The 22,542-nt window shown below is 45.5% G+C and overlaps 3 protein-coding genes across 3 annotated transcripts; 2 read left to right on the top strand and 1 right to left on the bottom strand.

The window, feature by feature from the left end:
* Positions 1-1,812: 1,812 nt before the first annotated feature.
* PtA15_10A337 (uncharacterized protein) lies at positions 1,813-2,346 on the bottom strand (the record flags this gene model as incomplete). Its single annotated transcript, XM_053160501.1, has 1 exon — positions 1,813-2,346. The coding sequence occupies one exon, from the start codon at positions 2,344-2,346 to the stop codon at positions 1,813-1,815; it is 534 nt and encodes a 177-aa protein (XP_053024469.1).
* A 903-nt stretch (positions 2,347-3,249) lies between these two features.
* Positions 3,250-5,015, top strand: PtA15_10A336 (uncharacterized protein; the record flags this gene model as incomplete). The annotated part of the gene is made up of 8 exons (XM_053160500.1): positions 3,250-3,544; positions 3,600-3,805; positions 3,882-4,046; positions 4,138-4,257; positions 4,321-4,464; positions 4,536-4,613; positions 4,680-4,912; positions 4,976-5,015. 8 exons carry the CDS (start codon positions 3,250-3,252, stop codon positions 5,013-5,015), a joined length of 1,281 nt encoding a protein of 426 aa, XP_053024468.1.
* A 15,635-nt stretch (positions 5,016-20,650) lies between these two features.
* PtA15_10A335 (uncharacterized protein) lies at positions 20,651-21,975 on the top strand (the record flags this gene model as incomplete). The annotated part of the gene is made up of 3 exons (XM_053160499.1): positions 20,651-21,052; positions 21,128-21,208; positions 21,799-21,975. 3 exons carry the CDS (start codon positions 20,651-20,653, stop codon positions 21,973-21,975), a joined length of 660 nt encoding a protein of 219 aa, XP_053024467.1.
* Positions 21,976-22,542: the final 567 nt, after the last annotated feature.

Raw genomic sequence — 22,542 nt, 5'->3', positions numbered from 1 at the left:
GCTGCGCATGAAGTCTCCTACCATGTACTTCACAACGCCAAGGAGAAAGACATGGAGGATTTCAACAGGGGTGTCCTGACACCCATCGAAACCTTCATAAGTTTACAATTATGGATTAGAAATGGTTATTACAAAAATATCCTTCAACATGAAGCTTTGCTTACCATCAAGTTCAAAGAACGAGTTAAACAGTGTTTCTGGCAACTCCTTGAAAATTTGCTCCAGTTCCTCCACGAAAACCTTCTCCCGGGCTGTTGGCACTTTTCCCGGAGCCAGAATTGCATACCTCCGATCAATAAGCGTCCGATTGAGAATATCCTTCACCCCCAGTTCGGACGAACTATCTTCTACTGCAGTCTTCCTCTGTGGCTTGTGCGCCATGTACCACACCTCGTAGCAGTGTGCTTTAATTTGTCCCCATGAGCGCGGTGGAGCAGATATCTGTTTATTCTCAATGGGTTCAGCATTCGCTTCCCCCAATAAAATATGGAATAAATTAGACTTACACACGATCCAGTTGGTCCAATCATGAAGAACCTTGAAACATAGGCTATAGTAGCTTTTTCCTTCACACTCTCTGAGTACAATGCACACATGCGGCAAGGATGAAGTGCATTCCCGGGGATTGGTGTACTCGTGATCTCGGCATGCATTGGTGAATCGCCAAGGAAGCACAACACGGAAGAAATCAGAAGCACCTCCTCTTGAATAGTACAATCAAAAGTTGGGAATCCTTCATTAGACATCGTGCGCAATTCAGACACAATCGGAGCCGCTAGTTCCATTGCTCCAGCTTGATTAGACGTGGTCAGATAATGACAGTTGTAGTTCTGGTTTGTCATACTCGGCGGAAGTCCAGATAGAGTAAAATAGAAAGAAATGTGCTTGTTCCATCTCTTGGACTGGTTGCCAGATGTGTCATCGGAGTAAAGAGTGATAGGTAAATGGCGAATTATGCGGCCATTTGCTTTGGCTCTCCAGGGGTTCGGAACATGATGCCAAGTTACGCAATCCAAACTAAGTTCTGAAACAAGGTCCAATTGGAAGAGATTGATTTAGTGTTGTGCATGGTACTCCACCAAAAAACAAAATAGACAACCAGTGATCATACCGTATACTGAGTGGCGACATCTCTCATGTAGAAGAGTTCCATCACCACCTGCAATTTCAGTGTAGTCAAAATCAAAGGACGAAACAACAACACTTTTCAACTGAGGGCTTCCAAATGGCAAGCCGGCCGGGAAGGTAAGTCGTAGATTTGAGCTGAATCCGTCAAAGTGGTAGTCTGGTGTGACACACTTTGCACACATCACATCCCCTTCACGATAAAAAAACAGAGGAATCACAACTTCATCAGAGGTGATTTGCACAGGTTCAAATAAAAACCAATCCCGTTCGCCAACTCGGCACATGGGTGCTCGGGAAATTGGGTCAAGTTCTTCTAGCCACTTCTTGGATTGAGAAAGCTTGTATATCCCACGTCCGTGTGCTTCCTCCGGAAAATAATCGATCAAGGGGCTGACAATAGGATTTGCGACCTCTTGAGCAAGGACCTTGGGCAGGCTCAACCCGTACGTTGGAATATTGAGTATTGATTTGCTTGCGTGGACGTCCATACCCAGTAACCCACGTAAGGCTTTCTTTTCTCGTCTGACGGTGTTCCAGTCCGGTAATTTGATGTCAAACAGCTTGAAAATGGCTTTGACATAGTTATACAAGCTCCGGCTCATGATCGAGTGTGTATAACCTATTAACAACGATGCAACCAGGTACTAGGTGAAGAACAGCATGAGATTCTAATTCCAGTTGAAGTTAATTGATAAACAGATAAGAGTTCAGCTCTACCTCTTTGGATCGGTAAGGCCACCAATCTTTTTCCCCATCACACTGGTTTCGACGACCTGATGTGTCTGGCTCAGCGGGCTCAGCAGGGTTGACTCCTGGTGAAGGTTGCGGGCCTGGTCGAGGAAGTTCCCACTCCTCGTCATCAGCCTCATTGTTTGAGTCGTACTCTGATATCTGAGATGCGTCACTGATGCCGCTGCTGGAATCACTTGTGCTGGATTCGGAGTAGATTGAAGACTCATCAGCGCAACCTCGGTTAGCACCATCTTTGTCAAAGTGAGATTGTTCGTCTGGGAGCCCATCAAAGGGATGCCAAGGTGATGGAATCGGATCCAAAAATCCATGTTCTTCCCGTTCCATGTGCACCAACTCCGGTGGAGAATTCCGCTGCTCAGGTATATCTGCCTGAGTCCTGGCCTGTTCCCGTGCCACATGATACTCCGCCACCCGTTGGATGTGGCTAGGATATTTCATGTGTTTCAGAACAGATGCTTTCAGCATGGTTCGCCCCGTTTTGCAAAGCATACACATATAAACCTCGGTAGGTGACTCCGACACCCGGTGCCACACATCTTTATGTACACACAAGGAAATGTTTCTCAGAAAAATAATCAAGATTTCCTCTCCAGGCAATCACTCACCCGGTTCCAATTCCAGTGGTACACTCCTCTTGCTACGACGTCCCATTGTTCCTTCTTTGCCTCCGGGGACTGCTTCTTCTCGGTAAAAAAGGGGTTCAAGTTAAACGTCCGCCAGGCTAAGCTCAATATTCCTGTGTGAAAAATTAATGATTTGGCGGCCTACCAACCAAAAAATGCCAGGCATGTAATTTCATACATGCAACCCCGTATGACCGTAGGTATCACCTGCTTCTTTGAGTGCGTGAAACCAGGGATATATTGAATGTGTGATGGCGAAATGTAGGCACACCCAAGGTGGGTTGGTGCTTTGGTGATTTCTGTGTAATTCCAAGGCTGGGTTCACCCATATTGCTTATGGAAAGAAGCCCAGGTCCTTTGAGCAATTTAACTGGGAATGATCGGGCACAATTTTACGGTGCATTTTGTTTGGTGTGGCGTATTCCCCTGGGATGAGGCAATTCTTGTACTTCTTGGTGTAATTCTTTTCTCGGGAATCATCAAAAACATCAATGAATGGGGGACAGCCATTTGCCGTGAGCTGGTTGCTCGAAGCGTCAGCTGACTGCGTGAGCAATGCTGTCTTGGGAGATGTGCTGAACAGATTGCAAAAGGCGGTCTCCTCTGCACCACCTGGTTCTCACCAGTTTCCACCCATCTGATTTCTGGTGCTCAATTGTATTGACCCAATCGTATCGACCCAATCAGCATTTCAACTTCTTTTTGTCATATTTTTGCCTCAACACAACCCAGGGAATTTTTTGCGATGTCGCTTTTATACTCAGAAGATTCTGGAAGCGACGGTGCCGATGATGACTCCAGAATATCACCTGAACCAGTCAGACAGCATACTTCGACTGGTCGTAGCTCAGCGAACACTCAAGAAAGCCAGATAGGTCCCATTCGTCAATCTGAACGTCGCGAGAGAAATGCAATGGCTGGGAGGCGTGATGCTGTACCTCTGAGAGGTGCAGCTGCCATCGCTGCCGCCGGGTCTGCCACCACTGGCCGCCAGAGTTCTACTCCTGGGGCAAGGCGCTCCACTGATATTGCACGTCCAGGTATGCCCATTTTTCTGTTCCCCTTGGGTGTAGTTTTCTCACTCGGAATGCACAGCTGCGATTCCACCAGTTCCAGGAAGTGTCGCTACTGGGGGACAAGCACCTCGACGTGTGGGTCTGCCAGCTATTCCGACTTTCCCAAATGTCCCTTTCACCATGCTCCAAGACAATGAACCGGTCACCGATGCATTCCTTGGCGAACTCGAGGGCGTGTTTGAGCTTCGAGGTGGCTACGCCGACCTGGCGGAGAACTTGGTGCACGTGAGTACATAAATAGATTGCATTGCAAGTCCAACCCTTGGAAAAATATGTTGATTCCACTCGGTGTTTTTTTCAGGTGCCCCCCCCTCGTCAATGGGCAGTTCAGATGTACAGTCAGATGTCTATCCGCCAAGCGATTGATGAAGCTAGACAGCAAGCAAATCTTGCCCGAGTCCAAGCCGTGATGCAGCCTCCACCAACTGTCCGAACCAACGATTTCCACTATGTTCCTGTCTTCAGCGTGTGTAAAGCTTTGTTTGAATCTTGAAACCCAAAAATGCCCCACGCTGACACCTCTTTGTGACAAACACGTATTATGTGTAAATGTACAGGAATTTGTCAAGAGAAGTATTCGTGAGCTCCTGATGAGCAAAAATCTGAAGATGTATAGTTCGGACCTCCCACGTGGTAACCACCGCCACAATGTCAGGGGATTGTTATCGCTTGTATTGGTATGTCCATTGGTGGCTGTTTGATTTTGGTGTAATCTTCTGATGTTCGCAACATCCGAGCAGGACAGAATCAATGCCCAGCCAGTCCAATTCAGGCTTGATTACTTGCCACATGGTTACAACGAGGCGGAGCCTTCAGCTGTGGCTAGTGTTGAGAGGTTCGTCAGAAGCAAGCTCAGAAATAGCAGGGGGAAAATGAGAGACTTGGTGAGCAGCTCGCCGGGCCAATGACTTGCAAGCAGATGCAACTGACGAGTGTCTAATCTCGAATATTTCAGCTCCTGACTGACATCCACAACACCGAGGGTTGGGAAGACATCCGACCTGTTCCGACAATCTCTACCTTGCTTGCTGAGGTATGTCGGGGTCGCTGTGCCGCTCATATGTTGAGGCTGATTTTTGCCCCCTTTTTCTGTTTTCAGATGCAGACCAGCTTGCTTCCACTGCTCCCAAACAATCAACGCAACGTTCCAGCGGGAGAGCAAAATGCACCTCGCGGACATCAAACCCACATGAAGGCCCGACTTGCATACTTGCGCATCCACACAATTGGACAGTTGGTCAGCAGGGGGCCAAGGGACACCGGTCGGCAGTGGCTCAATATAGATTCACATTTGCGGGAGTTGGATGAGAAGGGGCGGGAATATCGCACCTCGTGAGTCTTAAAGCTATTATATTGGTTGCAATACTTAGATTAACTGGTTACGGTGCCCTACAGTGCCTGTTTCCAGCTTCTTCCAGCTGGTGTTGGACTATGACCGCAACACATTTGGCCATACAACGATGTCTCAATTGGACCGCGAGTCAATCTCTCTCCCGACTGAGGAAGAAGTACGAGCTCACATGGCACGAATTACTGCCGACAACTTAAACCTTGACAAAGAAGATGTGGCACAAGTGTGAAACAACGACGCTTTCCTTGGCGGCTGGCCAGAGACCTCCAGAGACCCGCTGGTCGGGTCCAGTTTTTGATTATATGGTCTTCTTTTGTCACTTTCCTCGCTATTTTTTAGTGCCTAAATTATAAATACATCCTGTTTGTCTATCATATCAAGTCTTTCGTTACTGTATGATTTTGTGAATAATGTACAAATTTGATTCTGTACCCTGCAAGGTGTACACCTCCTGTTTGGTCCCAAGCAGCAAGGTGGTAACCCGGAAACGTACACTAATTCCCACCTGGTGGGTGGCTGTGGGGTGCACTGGGGCTAAATCCAGGATGGCTGGATGCTGCGTGTTAGTGCGCATCACGGCCGAGACCCTCGCCTTTGGGGGTGTCTGGTGGCTGGCTATTTCTCATCGTTGGTAGGGGACACTATCCTGTAGGCAACTCGTGGTTGGTTGTGGGATGCCCTGTCAAGCTGCCTTGGGGACACCATGAGGGGACATCACTGGGTTGACCGTTATAAATTGGATTTGGATGATCCTGGGATGTCACTCTTGCTGTTGAGGATCATCCGCAGGATGTTCGGCAGGAGGCCGTACCTGGGATATCGAACTGCCCCCGAGGTGTACCCACCCACCCACCTGAATCAAGTTCAATAAAAATCAACATTTTTTTCTACGCCTCTTTATAGATTGGTCTTGAACTTCCTACTATCATCAACTCTCTGATTTAGGATTGCTTGTGACCTAGCTATTCATGGCATGAGGGAATATGAGGGCACAATTATGTGTTGGTAGCTTAGTTTCCTTAGGTGCTACAATATGTTTATTGCAACTTCACATGGAGTTGAGCTGGTTCCTTGAAAATTAATGCTTGATCCCAAGGACCATGCTCTTGAGGAAGTGCTTTCAAATTAAACAACACAGAAGTTATTTAACCACCAAAGAGCCTACCTGCGTACAATTTGTTTGTGATTTACATGCTATTGGCTCAAATTTATATCCAAACATAGCCAGTTTGGATACCAAACTATGTTTGGAGATGATACTTTTGTGCTTGGTCTTGAGCCTTGATGGATGCTGTCCTCAAGAAGTTAAGTGCAAGCTGACATGTATGTTTTTAAATTGCGTAAAATGATTGTACAGCTTTCATGACTAATCTGGAATTAATGGGCCTGTAGGTACAAGCATTGGCAGCGGCGGAGGCGACCAAGTCGTTTTGGAGCCGTTTGATGCTCCACATGAAGAGGTGGTTTGGCTGAAGGAGGATGTTGAGTCTGCGGGAGCGGACCATGAGGTACGCGGACATGAGGTCGAGCCGGCAATGTTTCATGACGTGTGCAATGACGATGGAGGCGCTGCGACTGACGCCGACGAGGCAATGCACAAGCACATTTCCCCCGGCGACGCGACAGGCCTCGATGAACGCCATGGCGCGCTCGATGTGCGGCCGGATCAAGTCCATCCTGTCGTCCGCCACGCCCTTCATGTCCAACATCTCCATAGGTCCGCTCGTCCATTCGTGCCACAGCAAGTTCACGACACGCGGCGTCGGCTGCAAACGGCGCCCCAAAGCGGCCGTTCTGTTGGTGCTGGTGGTGTGGGGCAAAAAGAATATTCGAAGAAGGCTGCAGGATTTTGCAATGCGGCCACCAGGAATTCCAGTACTGAACAATAAAACAGAGGAATTGGATGGCCTGCAGACTTTACCAATGTCGCCTCACCTGTCTTTTTTGAGGCCCAATGCTAAACCCAAGTTCTCCCCATCACCCTTGAGATCCTTGTTCACATGATTCATCGCCGCGATAGAGACTGAAAACAGTCACCGGCTCGACTCCCAGGAGCCAATGGAGCTTACCGAGTGCGAAGGCGCGGTGCGTGGTGGACAATTGCCAAGATGATTGTGTTGGCCAACGTCAAGGCCGAGTGCAAGCATTGGATCGGCGGAAGAACACAATGACTGGCGGAAGGGCGCTGGGGGGCTTGGAAGAGGGACAAGGCTGAACGGGATCTTTGGGAACCGGAGAAGCAGGGAGGCCAGTCAGGGCAAAGAGAAGATCGACGACGAGTCCCATCAGATGACGCTGGTCGATGCGCGCAAAAACAAAAACAAAAGACTCACCTAGCAGCACCTCAAACATTAGCCCAAAATGAGTTGAACCCGACATTGTCGGGTGATCTTGTGTGATGGCTGGCGGCGGTGGGGTTTGGAGTGAAGGCACAAGATTTGGAGTGTACGGGCGGTGTGGAGTGATGGGTGGGGATATCGGACAAGTGAAAGTCGCGCGGGATTGAAGCCGCCAGCGGGATTCCAGACATCTGGCGGGGATTCTCAGTCTACGACTGGGCTCGCGTGCACGTGCAAGCCCAGTCTAACACTGGCTGGTTGGAGGTTACATAGGTCCTGGAGACCTGGTTGTGTTCTCAATGGTGAGCCCAGCACCATCGGATTATGGGCTTCCCAGCGCCGCGGTAGATTGTGGCTGGGGTGAAGTGTATTTAAGGGTGCTTGTTGGTAGGAGTCCTAGTTTGCCGAGTATCTTGCAACGGTCGGGAGGCTTGCGGTGGCAGTCTTGGTGTTTTCTTGCGATGGGTGACGGTCAGGAAAGAGAAGTGAGGGTGGAGGGTGCGCCTATAAATAGAGCGGCCTCTGGCAAAGTGGAATCGCCAGTCGACTCGCTGTGCTGCACTTCCAGTCAGTGAGTTGACTCAAGCCCCTCCGCTGCTGCGTTTGCACAGTTTGAGGGTGAAAGGTGATGACCCCACTTTGCAACTTGCCTTAAATGCGGCGCGCTGGGGGTCATCTGCCCAATACTTGCACCCTCTCTAGAAGAGGATGGGTATTGGGCTGGGTGTTTTTTTGGGCTGTTTTTTATTTTTTATTTTTTTATTTTGATTATTTTGTAGGGGAAACCCTTGATTTTTGTTTTTGTGATTGTCTGTCTTTAATAAACTCAGATATTCATCCATTCTCAAAGATTCTTTTGGTATAGCTTTCATGTATGGAAATGCCCAAAAGGAGCTGCTATAGTCTGATTAGTCTTGAAATTTTGCATAATTGGGTATTCTTTGGTGCTTATGCCACTGTATCTCAACCCGCAATGCAAATGATTTCATGATATTGATACCATTATGATAAGACATGTTGAGGGGCTCAGCTCTTGCCCATGAAAAACCCAAAATGTGGCAGCTACAGTCTCATGGGTCTCAAAGAATCACCACATCAGGTTTTTCTTTGTGTTTCTGCCACTATATCTCAACCAGGAATGGTGATCATTTCATGATATTGGTACGAGAATATTGATACATTTCCAAAGATTACTAGGGAACTCGCGGCTCCGCCGCGGGCCACACCCAAGCCGCACTCTTTTCAGTGCACACCAATCGCAAATGCATATAGCTAAAGTTCACAGAAAAACTCACAAAACAAGAGTACAAATACAGTAAAAAAAACTCAAGTCAACAAAAATATACCATGAACAATGAAATGCCCCCACACCTGTTCACGCTAGGGCCATTCTCAAATACCAAACCAATCTCCTAACTGCATCATTGAAAAGTTCCAAATGAATGAAATTTGAGGTTAAATATAATTTGGCTTTGTCTCAACTAAGCCTACCATTAAACCTTGAAGGTTTGGTGGTCTTGACAAAGCAAAATATAACTGGCCATGTGCAAACACTGGATTTGGCAAGAATACTCCAACACGCCCCAGGGTCTGACCCTGAGCCTTGTATAAATTCATCGCAAAAGCCAGGGCTACCAGGAACTGATATTGTGAAAATTTGGTAGCAAACACCTCATCCGGTTCATGGATGATGGTGAATTTTGGCAGAGCAATTTCCAATCCCTGCAGTTAGGCCCGTAATTACATGAAATTTTAAAACATGTGGTTGAACGCTGGTAACCAGCAGTCAACTCCCATTGCACAGGCCTGTCCCTTTTGTCAGGCTTTTGTGGCATACCACCAGCGTACCTACTGCAACAAAGGAAAAGATTGGGTTTCAAGCGTCCACCCACCACTCAGGGATTTTGAGGGAGCCTGAGCCGCGCATGAACCCACAAACTCCGGAAAAAATGCTGCAGGAATGAAAAGAAGGCGCCAAAAACCCGCAATCTCCAACCCATCTCCCTTGAAGTTTGCGAGAACACAACATGTGCGTTTCAGATCCCACGGCCCATATGGCCGTGTTTACAACTTGTAACATCTGAAATTCCAGCGGCCTAGGGCACAAATTTCTTCCGCGGTCATGCCCAACGGGTGCCTTGGGGAAGCTCTGCCTACTCGGAAAATATTGCCTAGGACGCCTTGCCATGGGAGCGGCCTGGATGTGGGTGAGGACTTTGCATCTGGTGAGGTGGAGGTAAAGTTGGCCTTGTTGGTAGCCAAACAGGAAGGTTCTTGGGGAACCAAACTCCGCCAGAAGTCTCTTCAGCACGTCTACGGCGCATAATATGCCTGCCTGTTTGGCGAGGACAATGAGTTGCAGCGTCTCTGGCTTGGCCGTTTTCGCCAAACGCAAAGTGAGGGTTGCTACTTCTCCCGCGGCGTCGTCTACCAAAAAGGTGACTTCCGTCGTCAGTAGAGACGTCGCCCAGGAGAGCTGGCCGTGTTGCTTTGCGTATGTCAGCTCTCCCAGGCAGGCCAAGCCCCAGAATGCTACAAAGGCCAAATCTGCCACGGCACGGTCGAAATTGCTACTCCCAAAACGGATGTTTGCTATGGCAATAAGCTGCCACAATATGACAGGGGGTTTTGTTTCCCTTTTGGTCAACGTGGCGTCGACCCGTGCCGACGACTTAGAAATTAGTTCAATCTGGGCTTTGTTCCAAGTCGGGAACGTCGCGGAGTGGAAGATGTGCCAGGCCTTGAGGCCGGATATTTACTTGCGCAACAATGAGGATTTCAATATTTCCACCGTTCTTTATGTAGTAGTTGTGACCTGCCCCACGCAAAAATGTTCAAGAGTTTCTCCCGAGGTGGGGAGTGTGCCGAGGGGCTCGTCACAAGAGTCACAGAATTTGAAGAATTTATTTATTGCACAATTGTAGCTGATCAGAGTCGCTTCTTTCCAGCCCCCAAGCATCACGAGGTCTACTAGTGATGGGGTGTGGGGCATGGACCTGTTTGATAAGAATTCCATTATCTTTGAGAAGGGAAACAGCGAGCTTGAGGGATTTGTAAATTTTTAGAAGAACGCGAAGTGACCTGAGATGATGATGATTTAACCTAAGTAAGTGAAGACTCTCGACAACACAGCTTAATGCTCCAGCAACACACCTAAATGAGAAAAACAACATAAAGAGAGAACAAAAGATTAAGAAATAAGTTATTAGGTTATGAGTAAATACATAGATGATAGAAAAGTTATATGTGCATACCTGCGGCGACGCTGGGATTGTTTTGATTTGGTTTTGATGATGTTTGAGGGACGCGCACAAGAGAGATGAATATCTGATTTTATAGGAAGGTGTGAAAAAGAGAAAAGGGGAAGTAGGGATGAGGAAAGTTTTGTTAGTTTGAATATTCTTGGTTTTTGAGGATTGAGGTGATGTCAATGTGCTTACTAGTCTCTTCCTCACGAGTATAATGATGTAAACGCGTGAGGAAAAGACCGGTAAGGTATGCGAGCTTGATTCGCTTTTGATGAACGGTTGAAAGTGGGGTTAGGGTTTCAATCGGTATTTTCCGGATGCTGGTGAGAATTGAAAATATTTGCTGCGTATTCATAATGAGATGAGTAAATATTCATAATCTAACAGTCCCCCTCAATTTGAACAGCATCTTTCAATCCAATCATGTCGCAAAATTTGATGAAGGGGGATTTTCCAAGATTCTTGGTGAGAATGTCGGCGATCATATTTGAGGTGTAGACGTGTTTCATCTTGAATGTGCCGGCCTGAACGTGTTCCCGTATCCAAAGGTGTTCTATAGCAACATGTTTGACGCGTCCGTGGTGTACCGGGTTCTGGGCGAGGTGAATAGCGCTGAGGTTGTCGCAAATCATTTCAAGCGGAGTTTTGATTGGGATGTTTAGTTGTCTCATTAATTTTGCAAGCCATAGGGCTTCCTGTCCCGCTTTGGTTATGGCTTGATATTCCGCCTCCGTCGATGATAATGCAACAGTTGGTTGCAAGCGACTTCGCCAGCTGATCGCGCTGTCCATGAATTTAAAGACATATCCCGTTGTTGACCGCAAACTAGATTTGTCACCGGCCCAATCCGCGTCGCTGGCTATTTCAGGAAAAGCCCATCCAGGGTTGGCAGACAAATCACCTCTGTCGGATTGATAGACAATTTTTAGAGAAATTGTTCCCTTGAGGTATTGCAGGACGTGAATGAATGCGTCCCAATGCTTTTGATTTGGCTTCTCCAGGAATCGAGATAAGACTCCAACAGCAAAACTTATGTCCGGCCTGGTGCAGATGGCGATATACATTAAGGATCCTATTGCTTTTTGATACCGCTGATTTATCTTGACGAATTCCAGAGATTCTTTTTCCGTAGATTTGACAAGCTTGACGTTGTAACCAAAAGGGGTACTGGCAGGCTTACAATTTTCTATGTCAAATTTTTCCAGGACATTCTGGATCATCCCTTGTTGATGAAGTGAGTAGTTGCCGTGTCCATCGCGCTCAATTTCAATGCCAACGGCGAACTTCGCAATTCCCAAATCCTCCATAGCCCATTTTTGCTTGATTTCGGCTTTGACGGAAGAAATTTCATTGCCGGTAATGATCATGTCGTCAACGTGCAAATAAATTATACTTTCTTTGTTGTTTCTTGATCGATAAAAAACACAGGAGTCGGCTTCGGTCTTTCTGAAACCAATGAGATTCAGATATTTTTCCACTTCCAAATGCCATAGGCGGGCAGATTGCTTCAAACCGTATATGGATTTATGAAGTTTCCATACTTTGTCTTTACCCCCTTGCTTGAATCCTTCGGGTTGCTCAAGATAAATCTCTTCATCGAGATCACTGTTGAGGAAGGCGGCGACGGCGTCCATTTGCTCAATTTCCCAGTTGTTCCGCGAAGCGAGCGCCACAATTAGTCGGAGAGAAGATGGCTTCCCTGTAGGCGAAAAGGTCTGATCGTAATCGACGCCTTCTTCTTGCGTGTAAAATTTGGCGACAAAACGGGCTTTGTATTTTGAAATGCTGCCATTGGGTAACGTCTTGACCTTAAACACCCATCTTCCCTTGATGACTTTCCGATTACGAGGTCGAACTGTGAGACTGAAAACGCCTTTTGATTTCATACCCGCTATTTCTTTGTCACAGGCTTCAATCCATTGTTGCTTGAAGTCAGAGTTTTGGATGTCCTTGAAGCGTTTTGGCTCGTACTTGGGATCATTGGATGTGGTTCAGTTGGCTTGTGATTTAGTTTCCGCAAGATACGCTTGGCTGGGGAGTTGACTGATCCTAGTTGAGCGTTGTACATAGTTAGGGTGATCTGGGTGAGTAATAGGCGGTTTGGGAGGGATCACCTTAATTTTGGGGGCGTTTGGCGTAGATGGCTCGGCGGTAGGAACATTTCCAAAAGTGTTGTCTTCAGATTCTTTGGAGATGGATCGGTTATCATGCTCATTTGGACTTGGTGCTTGCACTTCGTTGTCGCTTTCATCCGACTCAATGATAAATTGATCAGGGTCATCATCGCCGCGTTCTGGAAAGGTGTTCTCATCAAAGGCGACATCATGAGTATTAATGATCTTTTGATTTTCATAATTGAAGATGAGATAATTTTGATTGAAATCATCAAATCCAACGAGGAAACCTTTCCGTGCCGTAGCGCTGAACTTGTTGTCCATGAGCTCCTTTCGGTTGTGGATGTAGGCGAGGCATCCAAAAGTTCGGATGTATTTCAGATTGGGTTTGTGGCCGAACCATAACTCATAAGCAAATTCGGGGAGTCCATTTCGCGAGCGGTTGAAGATACGGTTTTGAATGAATGCAGCTGCATCACATGCGAGGCTCCAGTATCGAGTTGGAACTCCACTTTGTAGCATTAAAGCCCGTGCCTTGGTCGAGATTGTTCTCATGAAACGCTCCACTAGACCATTCTGTTGGGGGGTGTATGGCGCCGTGGTGTTTTTAATAATACCGAGTGATTCGCAAAAAGGTATAAGAAGTGAATTGATAAACTCGCTCCCCCCATCCGTAGTGATCATCTTTACTTTCTTCTCACAGTGACGTTCGGCTCGGGTGATGAAAGAATTGATTGCGTTGAAAACTTCCTCTTTGGTTTTTGATTTCAAAAAGTAGATAAAGACCATTCTAGTATATTCATCGACTATTAACATGAAGTATGAGTGGTTGAAAATACAAGGTGCTCTTATAATTCCGCTAAGTTCTATATGAATGTTGTCTAGAGGGTTTTTGGAGAGTGGCTTATTGCCGGAGAATGGGAGCTTCGTCGATTTACTCAATTTACAAGTGTCGCAATCAACGTTGGGGACCGAGTTCGTCACAAGAGTCCGTTTGAGATAAGTGGGATTCAAGTGTCCTAGCCTATTGTGATCTACATTGCAGGCATTCAGGTCAGCTTCAGATTCATTCAAAGAGTGAGTTGAAATGTCGCTAACCGGCTCGATTTTGACCACCATTAAATTGTTGACGTATCTGCCACAAAGGAATGTCTGATCGTCAAAAGCAATGATGAACTTCTTTGAGTCGCTGGGATCGGCTACTTCTATTGCTCCTTTTTGTTTCAATGCTCCGGCGGCGATGAGGTTGTTGCAAAGTGAAGGAATATAGAGTGAGTTTCGAAGAGTAAATTGTTCAATAGTAACGCCTTTAATGACGACATCACCGCTAGCTTCAACTTTGAGTTCTTTGGCTCCGGCCGTCATGATTAATTTGGGTTGTATCGACGTGTTCTTGACGTTCTTGAAGAAGGAATATTCGTTGAACATATGACTAGAAGCTCCCGTGTCCCATATGGCTTTGAATTTCGGGTGAACTAGATTGGCTTCTTAACTGTATGCCGCAAATACATAGTTCTTCTTGGGAGCAGTTGATGTACTAGTATGACTAGCGACGTTGACTGGAACATTAGCTGGTTCTTGCTCGGCAGATTCACTTGCTCTAGCTAGGTTTGCGTGGTTCTTCGGAGGATTGAGGCCACGTGATTCGAACCACTCTCGCTGTGCTTTGGCATTTTCCGGTCGCTTGAAGCATTTGGCCGCTGGGTGAGGGCCTATACATTTTGTCGGAGTACACTTGGGTTTGTCGGCGTCTCGTTTGAATGTGTTGTTAGCCATTTTGAGGTTGCTGATGCCTTCGCTGAGTTTGCTACCAGATGTGAAATCGAACTCGCTGTTTTCGTCCTCATATTGCTTGAGCGCTGCGATAACTGCTTGACTAGTGATGGGTTTGATAGTTCGCAGAATGTTACGGACTTCTGGCATGTGGCTGCTGTGTAGAGAATGAAGCAATTGTCTTCCGAGGTAAGATTTGTCAAAATTACCACCTCGATTTAGGAATTCGTTTTTCAGCTTAAGGAAACTGTCGATGTGGCTGGAGATTGATGTCTTGTAGTCCTGTTTAAACTTTTCAATTTTAGATTTTATCAAATATATGTTGGCTTCGTTGTCGGCTTGGTGAAAATCTCTAACGATTGTCCATAGGTGTGCGGGTCCGTGCTCCATTTCTGGAACCATTTTCCCGGGTCTTGCTTGTGCGTCTGGGTTGGCTTCTAATTCTTCTTCAGTCGGTTCAATCATCTCTTGAATTTTTGCTATTTCAACATCTAGGATCCCGGCTCGGAAACGATTGGAGTTGTCTTCATCCATTCGGGAAAAGAGGAACTCAAGGATGCATCTGCGATTTATCTTGTTGATTTCGGGTCCTACAGCATAATCTTCATAATATTTATCTTGAAGATAGGGGTCGAAGTAGATGATCTTCAGAGCTCCTGTAATTTGCTTGGACCAGGATGAATAGTTGTCATCCGTCAAGTCTTCGATTCCTTTAATTTTGTTTAAGGTGGATGACATTGCGAATGCATGTGCTTGATCGGTTCCCAAAACAAGTCCTCCTCGACTTATAGCGTTTTTAGCGGCTGCCTTTTGGAGATTGGCAATTCGCGTTTGTTCTGATTGTGGTCTGTTGGCCATTTTGAACTCTCGCTACCATGTAAATTTTTAGAAGAACACAAAGTGACCTGAGATGATGATGATTTAACCTAAGTAAGTGACGACTCTCGACAACACAGCTTAATGCTCCAGCAACACACCTGAGATGATGATGATTTAACCTAAGTAAGTAACGACTCTCGACAACACAGCTTAATGCTCCAGCAACACACCTGCGGCGACGCAGGGATTGTTTTGATTTGGTTTTGATGATGTTTGAGGGACGCGCACAAGAGAGATGAATATTAGTCTCTTCCTCACGAGTATAATGATGTAAACGCGTAATTTTTATTATGACGACACAAGAAGTAAGAAAAACAATTTTAATATAAAATAGCGAACCTGAGATGATGATGATTTAACCTAAGTAAGTGAAGACTCTCGACAACACAGCTTAATGCTCCAGCAACACACCTAAATGAGAAAAACAACATAAAGAGAGAACAAAAGATTAAGAAATAAGTTATTAGGTTATGAGTAAATAAATAGATGATAGAAAAGTTATATGTGCATACCTGCGGCGACGCAGGGATTGTTTTGATTTGGTTTTGATGATGTTTGAGGGACGCGCACAAGAGAGATGAATATCTGATTTTATAGGAAGGTGTGAAAAAGAGAAAAGGGGAAGTAGGGATGAGGAAAGTTTTGTTAGTTTGAATATTCTTGGTTTTTGAGGATTGAGGTGATGTCGATGTGCTTACTAGTCTCTTCCTCACGAGTATAATGATGTAAACGCTTGAGGAAAAGACCGGTAAGGTGTGCGAGCTTGATTCGCTTTTGATGAACGGTTGAAAGTGGGGTTAGGGTTTCGATCGGTATTTTCCGGATGCTGGTGAGAATTGAAAATATTTGCTGCGTATTCATAATGAGATGAGTAAATATTCATAATCTAACAGGATTGAGTGTCATGGCGCGAGTGGCATAAGGACGACGAGGAACAAATGTAAATGCTGAACGTAATAGAGACACAAAGAGTAAAAACGAGGATGTGATACAAAGGGACAACAAGCAACGGTAGATATATGAGTCGGGCTCCGCCGTGTCGGTCCGAGCCCTACTCAGCTTTGATTACTCAGGGCCACCCACTTAGCTGCCTCGATGGACAGAGGGGAACTCTTGGTGCCCAGCTCGTTCCCCCGCAAGGATATGTAGCTTTGGTAACATGCACAGCCGAGGTTATAGATTGAAAAGCACCAGAAGTATCTTGACTTATGCAGATCAAGGAAACGGGAAAAGAAATGGCACCCATTCGCTTGAGGAGATCAAAACAAAAGCCCCTAGGCATAATTCACGAGCACTACTGGAAAAGCAAACAGTACCGGGCCAAATAAAGCAAATGGAGCAGACAGTACCGGGACAAATAAAGCAAATGCAGCAGTTCATGAACACAAAAATAGCTAGTATTTCTCACGGGCAGACGAAAGCACTGGCAAAGCAACTGAGGCCAAGCCGTATAAAGAAATGTGAATAATGAAGAGATCAGGCTTTCAGGATGTAGGAAAAAAGAGGTTATTATTTAGGAAATTTGATTGGTGACTGGGAGCATCGACTCTTTAGATAACGGAAAAAAAAGGAAGTGTGAACTGCCTGTTTTAGCAGGTGGAAATGCACAAGACACAAAAGGAAACTGAGCGGCACCAAAAGCCAGGTACCGGACTTAGGAAAAATGCAACAGATTGTGTGGCGGCGAGATGACACGGGCATGCTGAGCGCATTTTCAAATGACATAAAAGGAGGCAACACAGACCAGCAATATCCCAAGGCCGCTGGGGTGTATTGATTGGCTCCAACCAAATCATCGTCTCCCCTGCAATTGTGCCTTCAGACAGGTGATTGCGTTGATATTTGACTTTTTTTGGTTGGAGCTTCCATAGGGAGACTGCTGCCAAAAAAAAAAAAGTCATATCCACGCAATTATCTGTTTTTAATTATGGTATAGATTTCATGGATTGAAATCCCAAAAGGGAGCTGCTATAGTCTAATTAGTCTCAAAATATTGCCTAGTTGGGTATTTTTTGGTGTTTCTGCCACTGTATCCCAACCCGCAATGGGAATGATTTCATGATATTGGTATCATTATGATAAGAGATTTTGAGAGATTAATTTTGGTCAGCTCTTGCCCATGAAAAACCCAAAATGTGGCAGCTACAGTCTCATGGGTTTCAAAGAATCACCAAATTAGGTTTTTCTTTGTGTTTCTGCCACTATATCTCAACCAGGAATAGTGATCATTTCATGATATTGATACAAGAATATTGATACATTTACAAAAATCATTTTGGTTTAGATTTCATGGATTAAAATCCCAAAAAGGAGCTGCTATAGTCTAATTAGTCTCAAAATATTGCCTAATTGGGTATTTGATGGTGTTTCTGCCACTGTATCTGAACCGGGGCTAACATTTATTTCATGATGTTGATACCATTATGTCAAGACATGTTGACAGATTAATTTGGGTCAGCTCTTCACCTTGAAAAACCAAAAATGTGGCAGCTACAGTCTCATGGGTCTCAAAGAAGCACCACATTAGGTTTTTCTTTGTGTTTCCGCCACCATATCTCAACCAGGAATGGTGATTATTTCATGATATTGGTATCAGAATATTCATCCATTTCCAAATATTATTTTGGTATAGCTTTCATGTATGGAAATGCCCAAAAGGAGCTGCTGTAGTCTGATTAGTCTCAAAATATTGCCTAATTGGGTATTTTTTGGTGTTTATGCCACTGTATCTCAACCCGCAATGGGAATGATTTCATGATATTGATACCATGATGATAAGGCATATTGAGAGATTAATTTGGGTCAGCTCTCGACCATGAAATTCCCAAAATGAGGCAGCTACAGTCTCATGAGTCTCAAAATATCACCAAATTGGGCTTCCCTTTCTGTTTCTGCCACCATATCTCAACCGGGAATGGTGATTATTCCATGATATTGGTACCAGAATATGTATCCATTTTCAAAGATTATTTTGGTATAGCTTTAATGTATGGAAATGCCCAAAAGCAGCTGCTATAGTCTGATTAGTCTCAAAATATTGCCTAATTGGGTATTTTTTGGTGTTTCTGCCACTGTATCCCAACCCGCAATGGGAATGATGTCATGATATTGATATCATTATGACAAGAGACTTTGAGAGATTCATTTGGGTTAGCTCTTCCCCATGAAAAACCCAACATGTGGCAGCTACAGTCTCATGGGTTTCAAAGAATCACCAAATTAGGTTTTTCTTTGTGTTTCTGGCACTATATCTCAAACAGGAATGGTGATCATTTCATGATATTGGTACGAGAATATTGATAAATTTCCAAAATTATTTTGGTATAGAGTTCATGGATTGAAATCCTAAAAAGGAGCTGCTATAGTCTAATTAGTCTCAAAATATTGCCTGATTGGGTATTTTATGGTGTTTCTGCCACTGTATCTGAACCGGGGCTAACATTTATTTCATGATATTGATATCATTATATCAAGACCTGTTGAGAGATTAATTTGGGTCAGATCTTCACCATGAAAATCCCAAAATGAGGCAGCTACAGTCTCATGAGTCTTAAAATATCACCAAATTGGGCTTTTCATTCTGTCTCCGCCACCATATCTCAACCAGGAATGGTGATTATTTCATGATATTTGTACCAAAATGTTCATTCATTTCCAAAGATTATTTTAGTTTAGCTTTCATGTATGGAAGTGCCCAAAAGGAGATGCTATAGTCTGATTAGTCTCAAAATATTGCCTAATTGGGTATTTTTTGGTGTTTCTGCTACTGTATCTCAACCCGCAATGCAAATTATTTCATGATCTTGATACCATTATGATAAGACATGTTGAGGGGCTCAGCTCTTGCCCGTGAAAAACCCAAAATGTGGCAGCTACAGTCTCATGGGTCTCAAAGAATCACCACATCAGGTTTTTCTTTGTGTTTCTGCCACTATATCTCAACCAGGAATGGTGATCATTTCATGATATTGGTACGAGAATATTGATACATTTCCAAAGATTATTTTGGTATAGCTTTCATGTGTGGAAAAGCCCCAAAGGAGCTGCTATAGTCTGACAATTGGGTATCTTTTGGTGTTTCTGCCACTGTATCTGAACTGGGGCTAACATTTATTTCATGATATTGATACCATTATAATAATAAATGTTGAGGGATTAATTTGGGTCAGCTTTTGACCATGAAAAACCCAAAATGTGGCAGCTACAGTCTCATGGGTCTCAAACAATCACCAAATTGCAGGGCTTTTCTTTCTGTAAGTGCCACTATATCTCAACTTGGAATGGTGATTATTTCATGATATTGGGACCAGAATATTCATCTATTTGCGAAGGTTATTTTGGTTTAGCTTTCATGTATGGAAATGCCCAAAGGGAGCTGCTATAGTCTGATTAGTCTCAAGATATTGCCTAATTGGGTATTTTATGGTGTTTCTGCCACTGTATATCAACCTGCAATGCGAATGATTTCATTATATTGATCTTTATGATAAAACATGCTGCGGGACTACTTTGTGTCAGCTTTTGACCATGAAAATCCCAAAATGAGGCAGCTACAGTTTCATGAGGCTCAAAATATCACCGAATTGTGCTTTTCTTTCTGTTTCTGCCACCATATCTCAACTGGGAATGGTGATTATTTCATGATATGGGGACCAGAATATTCATCCATTTGCAAAGATTATTTTGGTATAGCTTTCATGTATGGAAATGCCGCAAAGGAGCTGCTATCGTCTGATTAGTCTCAAGATATTGCCTAATTGGGTATCTTTTGGTGTTTCTGCCACTTTATCTCAACACGCAATGGGAATGATTTCATGCTATTGATACCATTATAATGAGGGATGTTGAGAGAGTAATTTGGGTCAGCTCTTGACCATGAAAATCCCAAAATGTGGCAGCTACAGTCTCATTTGGTGATATTTTGAGACTCATGAGACTGTAGCTGCCTCATTTTGAAATTTTCATTGTCAAGAGCTGACCCAAATCGCTCTCTCAACATGTCTTACTATGCATCTACAGAAAACTGTCCGGATTTTTACTCACAGGTGTCCTTTTTGGAAACCCGGGTGAATCCCGGACAGTAAATTGAAAAAAACGGTCAAGAACCATTAAGAGTGATCCAAAAGGTTTTCGTCAACACGGCCTGCTGTGTTGAGAATCCTGTACAGTTTTTGCCCGAAGCAGTCATGAGCCAGCTGAGGGTCTGAGTTTTCCTCACCCTCAAAGTACATCACCTTGGTCAAGGAAAACAAGACAACCGATTTTTTTGGATCCCATGAGTATTTGAATTATTGCCAAGTAAGTGCTCAGGTGTCTGAATCTGGTCTACATAACCATGCAGCTCACACCTGTTGCTTTCCAAAAGCATGCCGAGCTCAAAATCGGGATCTACTGGGCACGATCCACCCAATTCTGGACCAGATGATGGTGAAGCTGGACCGTTGATTTCAAACGATGCTGCCATGGCATCTGATCTTGCGACACACGACGCAGAAGCAAAGCGCTTGCAAGCCGAGATTGAGTTACACTCGTCGGCAATTCAAGAGGCCCATTGCAAGATGCTTTCCAGCCAGTCGCTCAGCAAGGCTTATCAGAACCTTGAAAAGAATAAGAAGAAGCAGAAAACTGCCAAATCTCGCTCTAGTCACCAGAGAAGGCCCCACCAGCCAATTAGTGGAGACGTCTGTAACCTTGTGGAACGCTCAATCTTTGATCAAAACAAGAAACAAACTGAGGTCGCCAAAGACTTTCAAATTTCCGACCGGCAAGTTCGTCCAATAGTCAGCAATGCACGAGAGGGGAAACCCAACGCTTCACTGAATCGCTGTGGGCCTAAGTCCAAGATCACCAGTGATATCTTGGTTTCCATTCTTCTGCACCTGGAAGAAGACCCAAAATCAACTCTTTCCGACCTCGCGAAATTAGTGAAGGACTAGAGGCCAAGCGGCTCCGCCGCAGCGGGGCAACACCGCACCCCACGCCAAACCCCCGTTCCCCCCAAGCTTAGACCCCTCCCCCGCAAAAAGTCAGCCTCGGGGTCCCCGCGTCACCGAATATCCCCGGCGGCCACCGCCGGCGAAACCATGACCACTCCCTACCCATACGCGCACCGAGGACCGGCCAATCAAATTCCCCATGAGCCTGCGCCATCACTACACGAATGACCAGACCATTTAGCCCAAGCCAGACAACCCTTGTACGCTGCAATACCCAGGCAAGTATTGCTATCTCAGCACCGGGAAAAATTTTGACTGACTACATGTCAAGTGAAGTGAAGTTTCACCTTTCAAAGACAATAGATTCCAAATTATGGATTTAGCTTGACCCCACTGAGCCCACCTCAATCGACCTCAGCCCTCCTGAAAAAAGGTTGAGCAAGAACACCCTGGTTGGGCCGCTCATCATTTTCTGAGGAAACACATAAAGAAATTTGCGCATCCACAGCCTGGAACTGTCATCAGGCCCCTAAAGTGTAACCCAAGCACCGTGCTCCTTGGCCTTGCCCACGCCCAAGTCTAGCTCCGCTTTCCCTGGCCCTCCTCCCACAAGCTCTCAACCTCTGCGCCCCACGCACCACACAAGCCAGCCAGCAGTTAATTTCCCGCTCAACAACAACATTGACCTTACTGTCTCCAACTCCTCCGACAACAACACCCCTGCTCCCAACAAGCTCCCCTTCCACTGCAACTAAGAGCCCTATCCTCGCACACCGGTCCACTGGTTCCGAACTCGCATAATGACCCTCTCGAGATGCTGCAGGATGCTGCATACACGGCCTGAGAGGCAGGAAGCGTTCCTCAGACAAGCTGGGGATTGTTCAGCATTTGCACCTGCTCAGGGTGTTACTGGTTTGTTCAGCTGAGATCAGGGCAACAGCTGAACAGCTAGACACAATTGCATACAGTGGAATACCAGCGGAGTCTCGCCAGAGTCAAAGGTCATCTCACTGCACGTCACTTGACATGGATTCACATGACTTTTTTTCTGGTGCAGGCCAAACCGACTGCGCCCGGCCACAAAGACGAGGCTAGATGCGACCACTGCAGCTAATACCAGACGGTCCTCCCCACTCAAGATGAACCAGGCGGGACCCTCGAGCTCGAGCCGACTCACGGTAAGGTATAAGTCAAACCCACTCCACAACTTTACCCCCTCATCCTGACACCATCTCCGCTACCCCACCGACCAATAGAACCCAACAGCAATCATCTTGTTTCCCATTACCATGACCCAGGCCAACAGAACACTTCAAACCACC

The sequence above is a fragment of the Puccinia triticina genome, chromosome 10A (genome assembly GCF_026914185.1).
Source record: "Puccinia triticina chromosome 10A, complete sequence".
In the NCBI taxonomy this organism is placed as follows: Eukaryota; Fungi; Basidiomycota; class Pucciniomycetes; order Pucciniales; family Pucciniaceae; genus Puccinia; species Puccinia triticina.
This window is presented reverse-complemented; position numbering and strand designations above follow the sequence as displayed.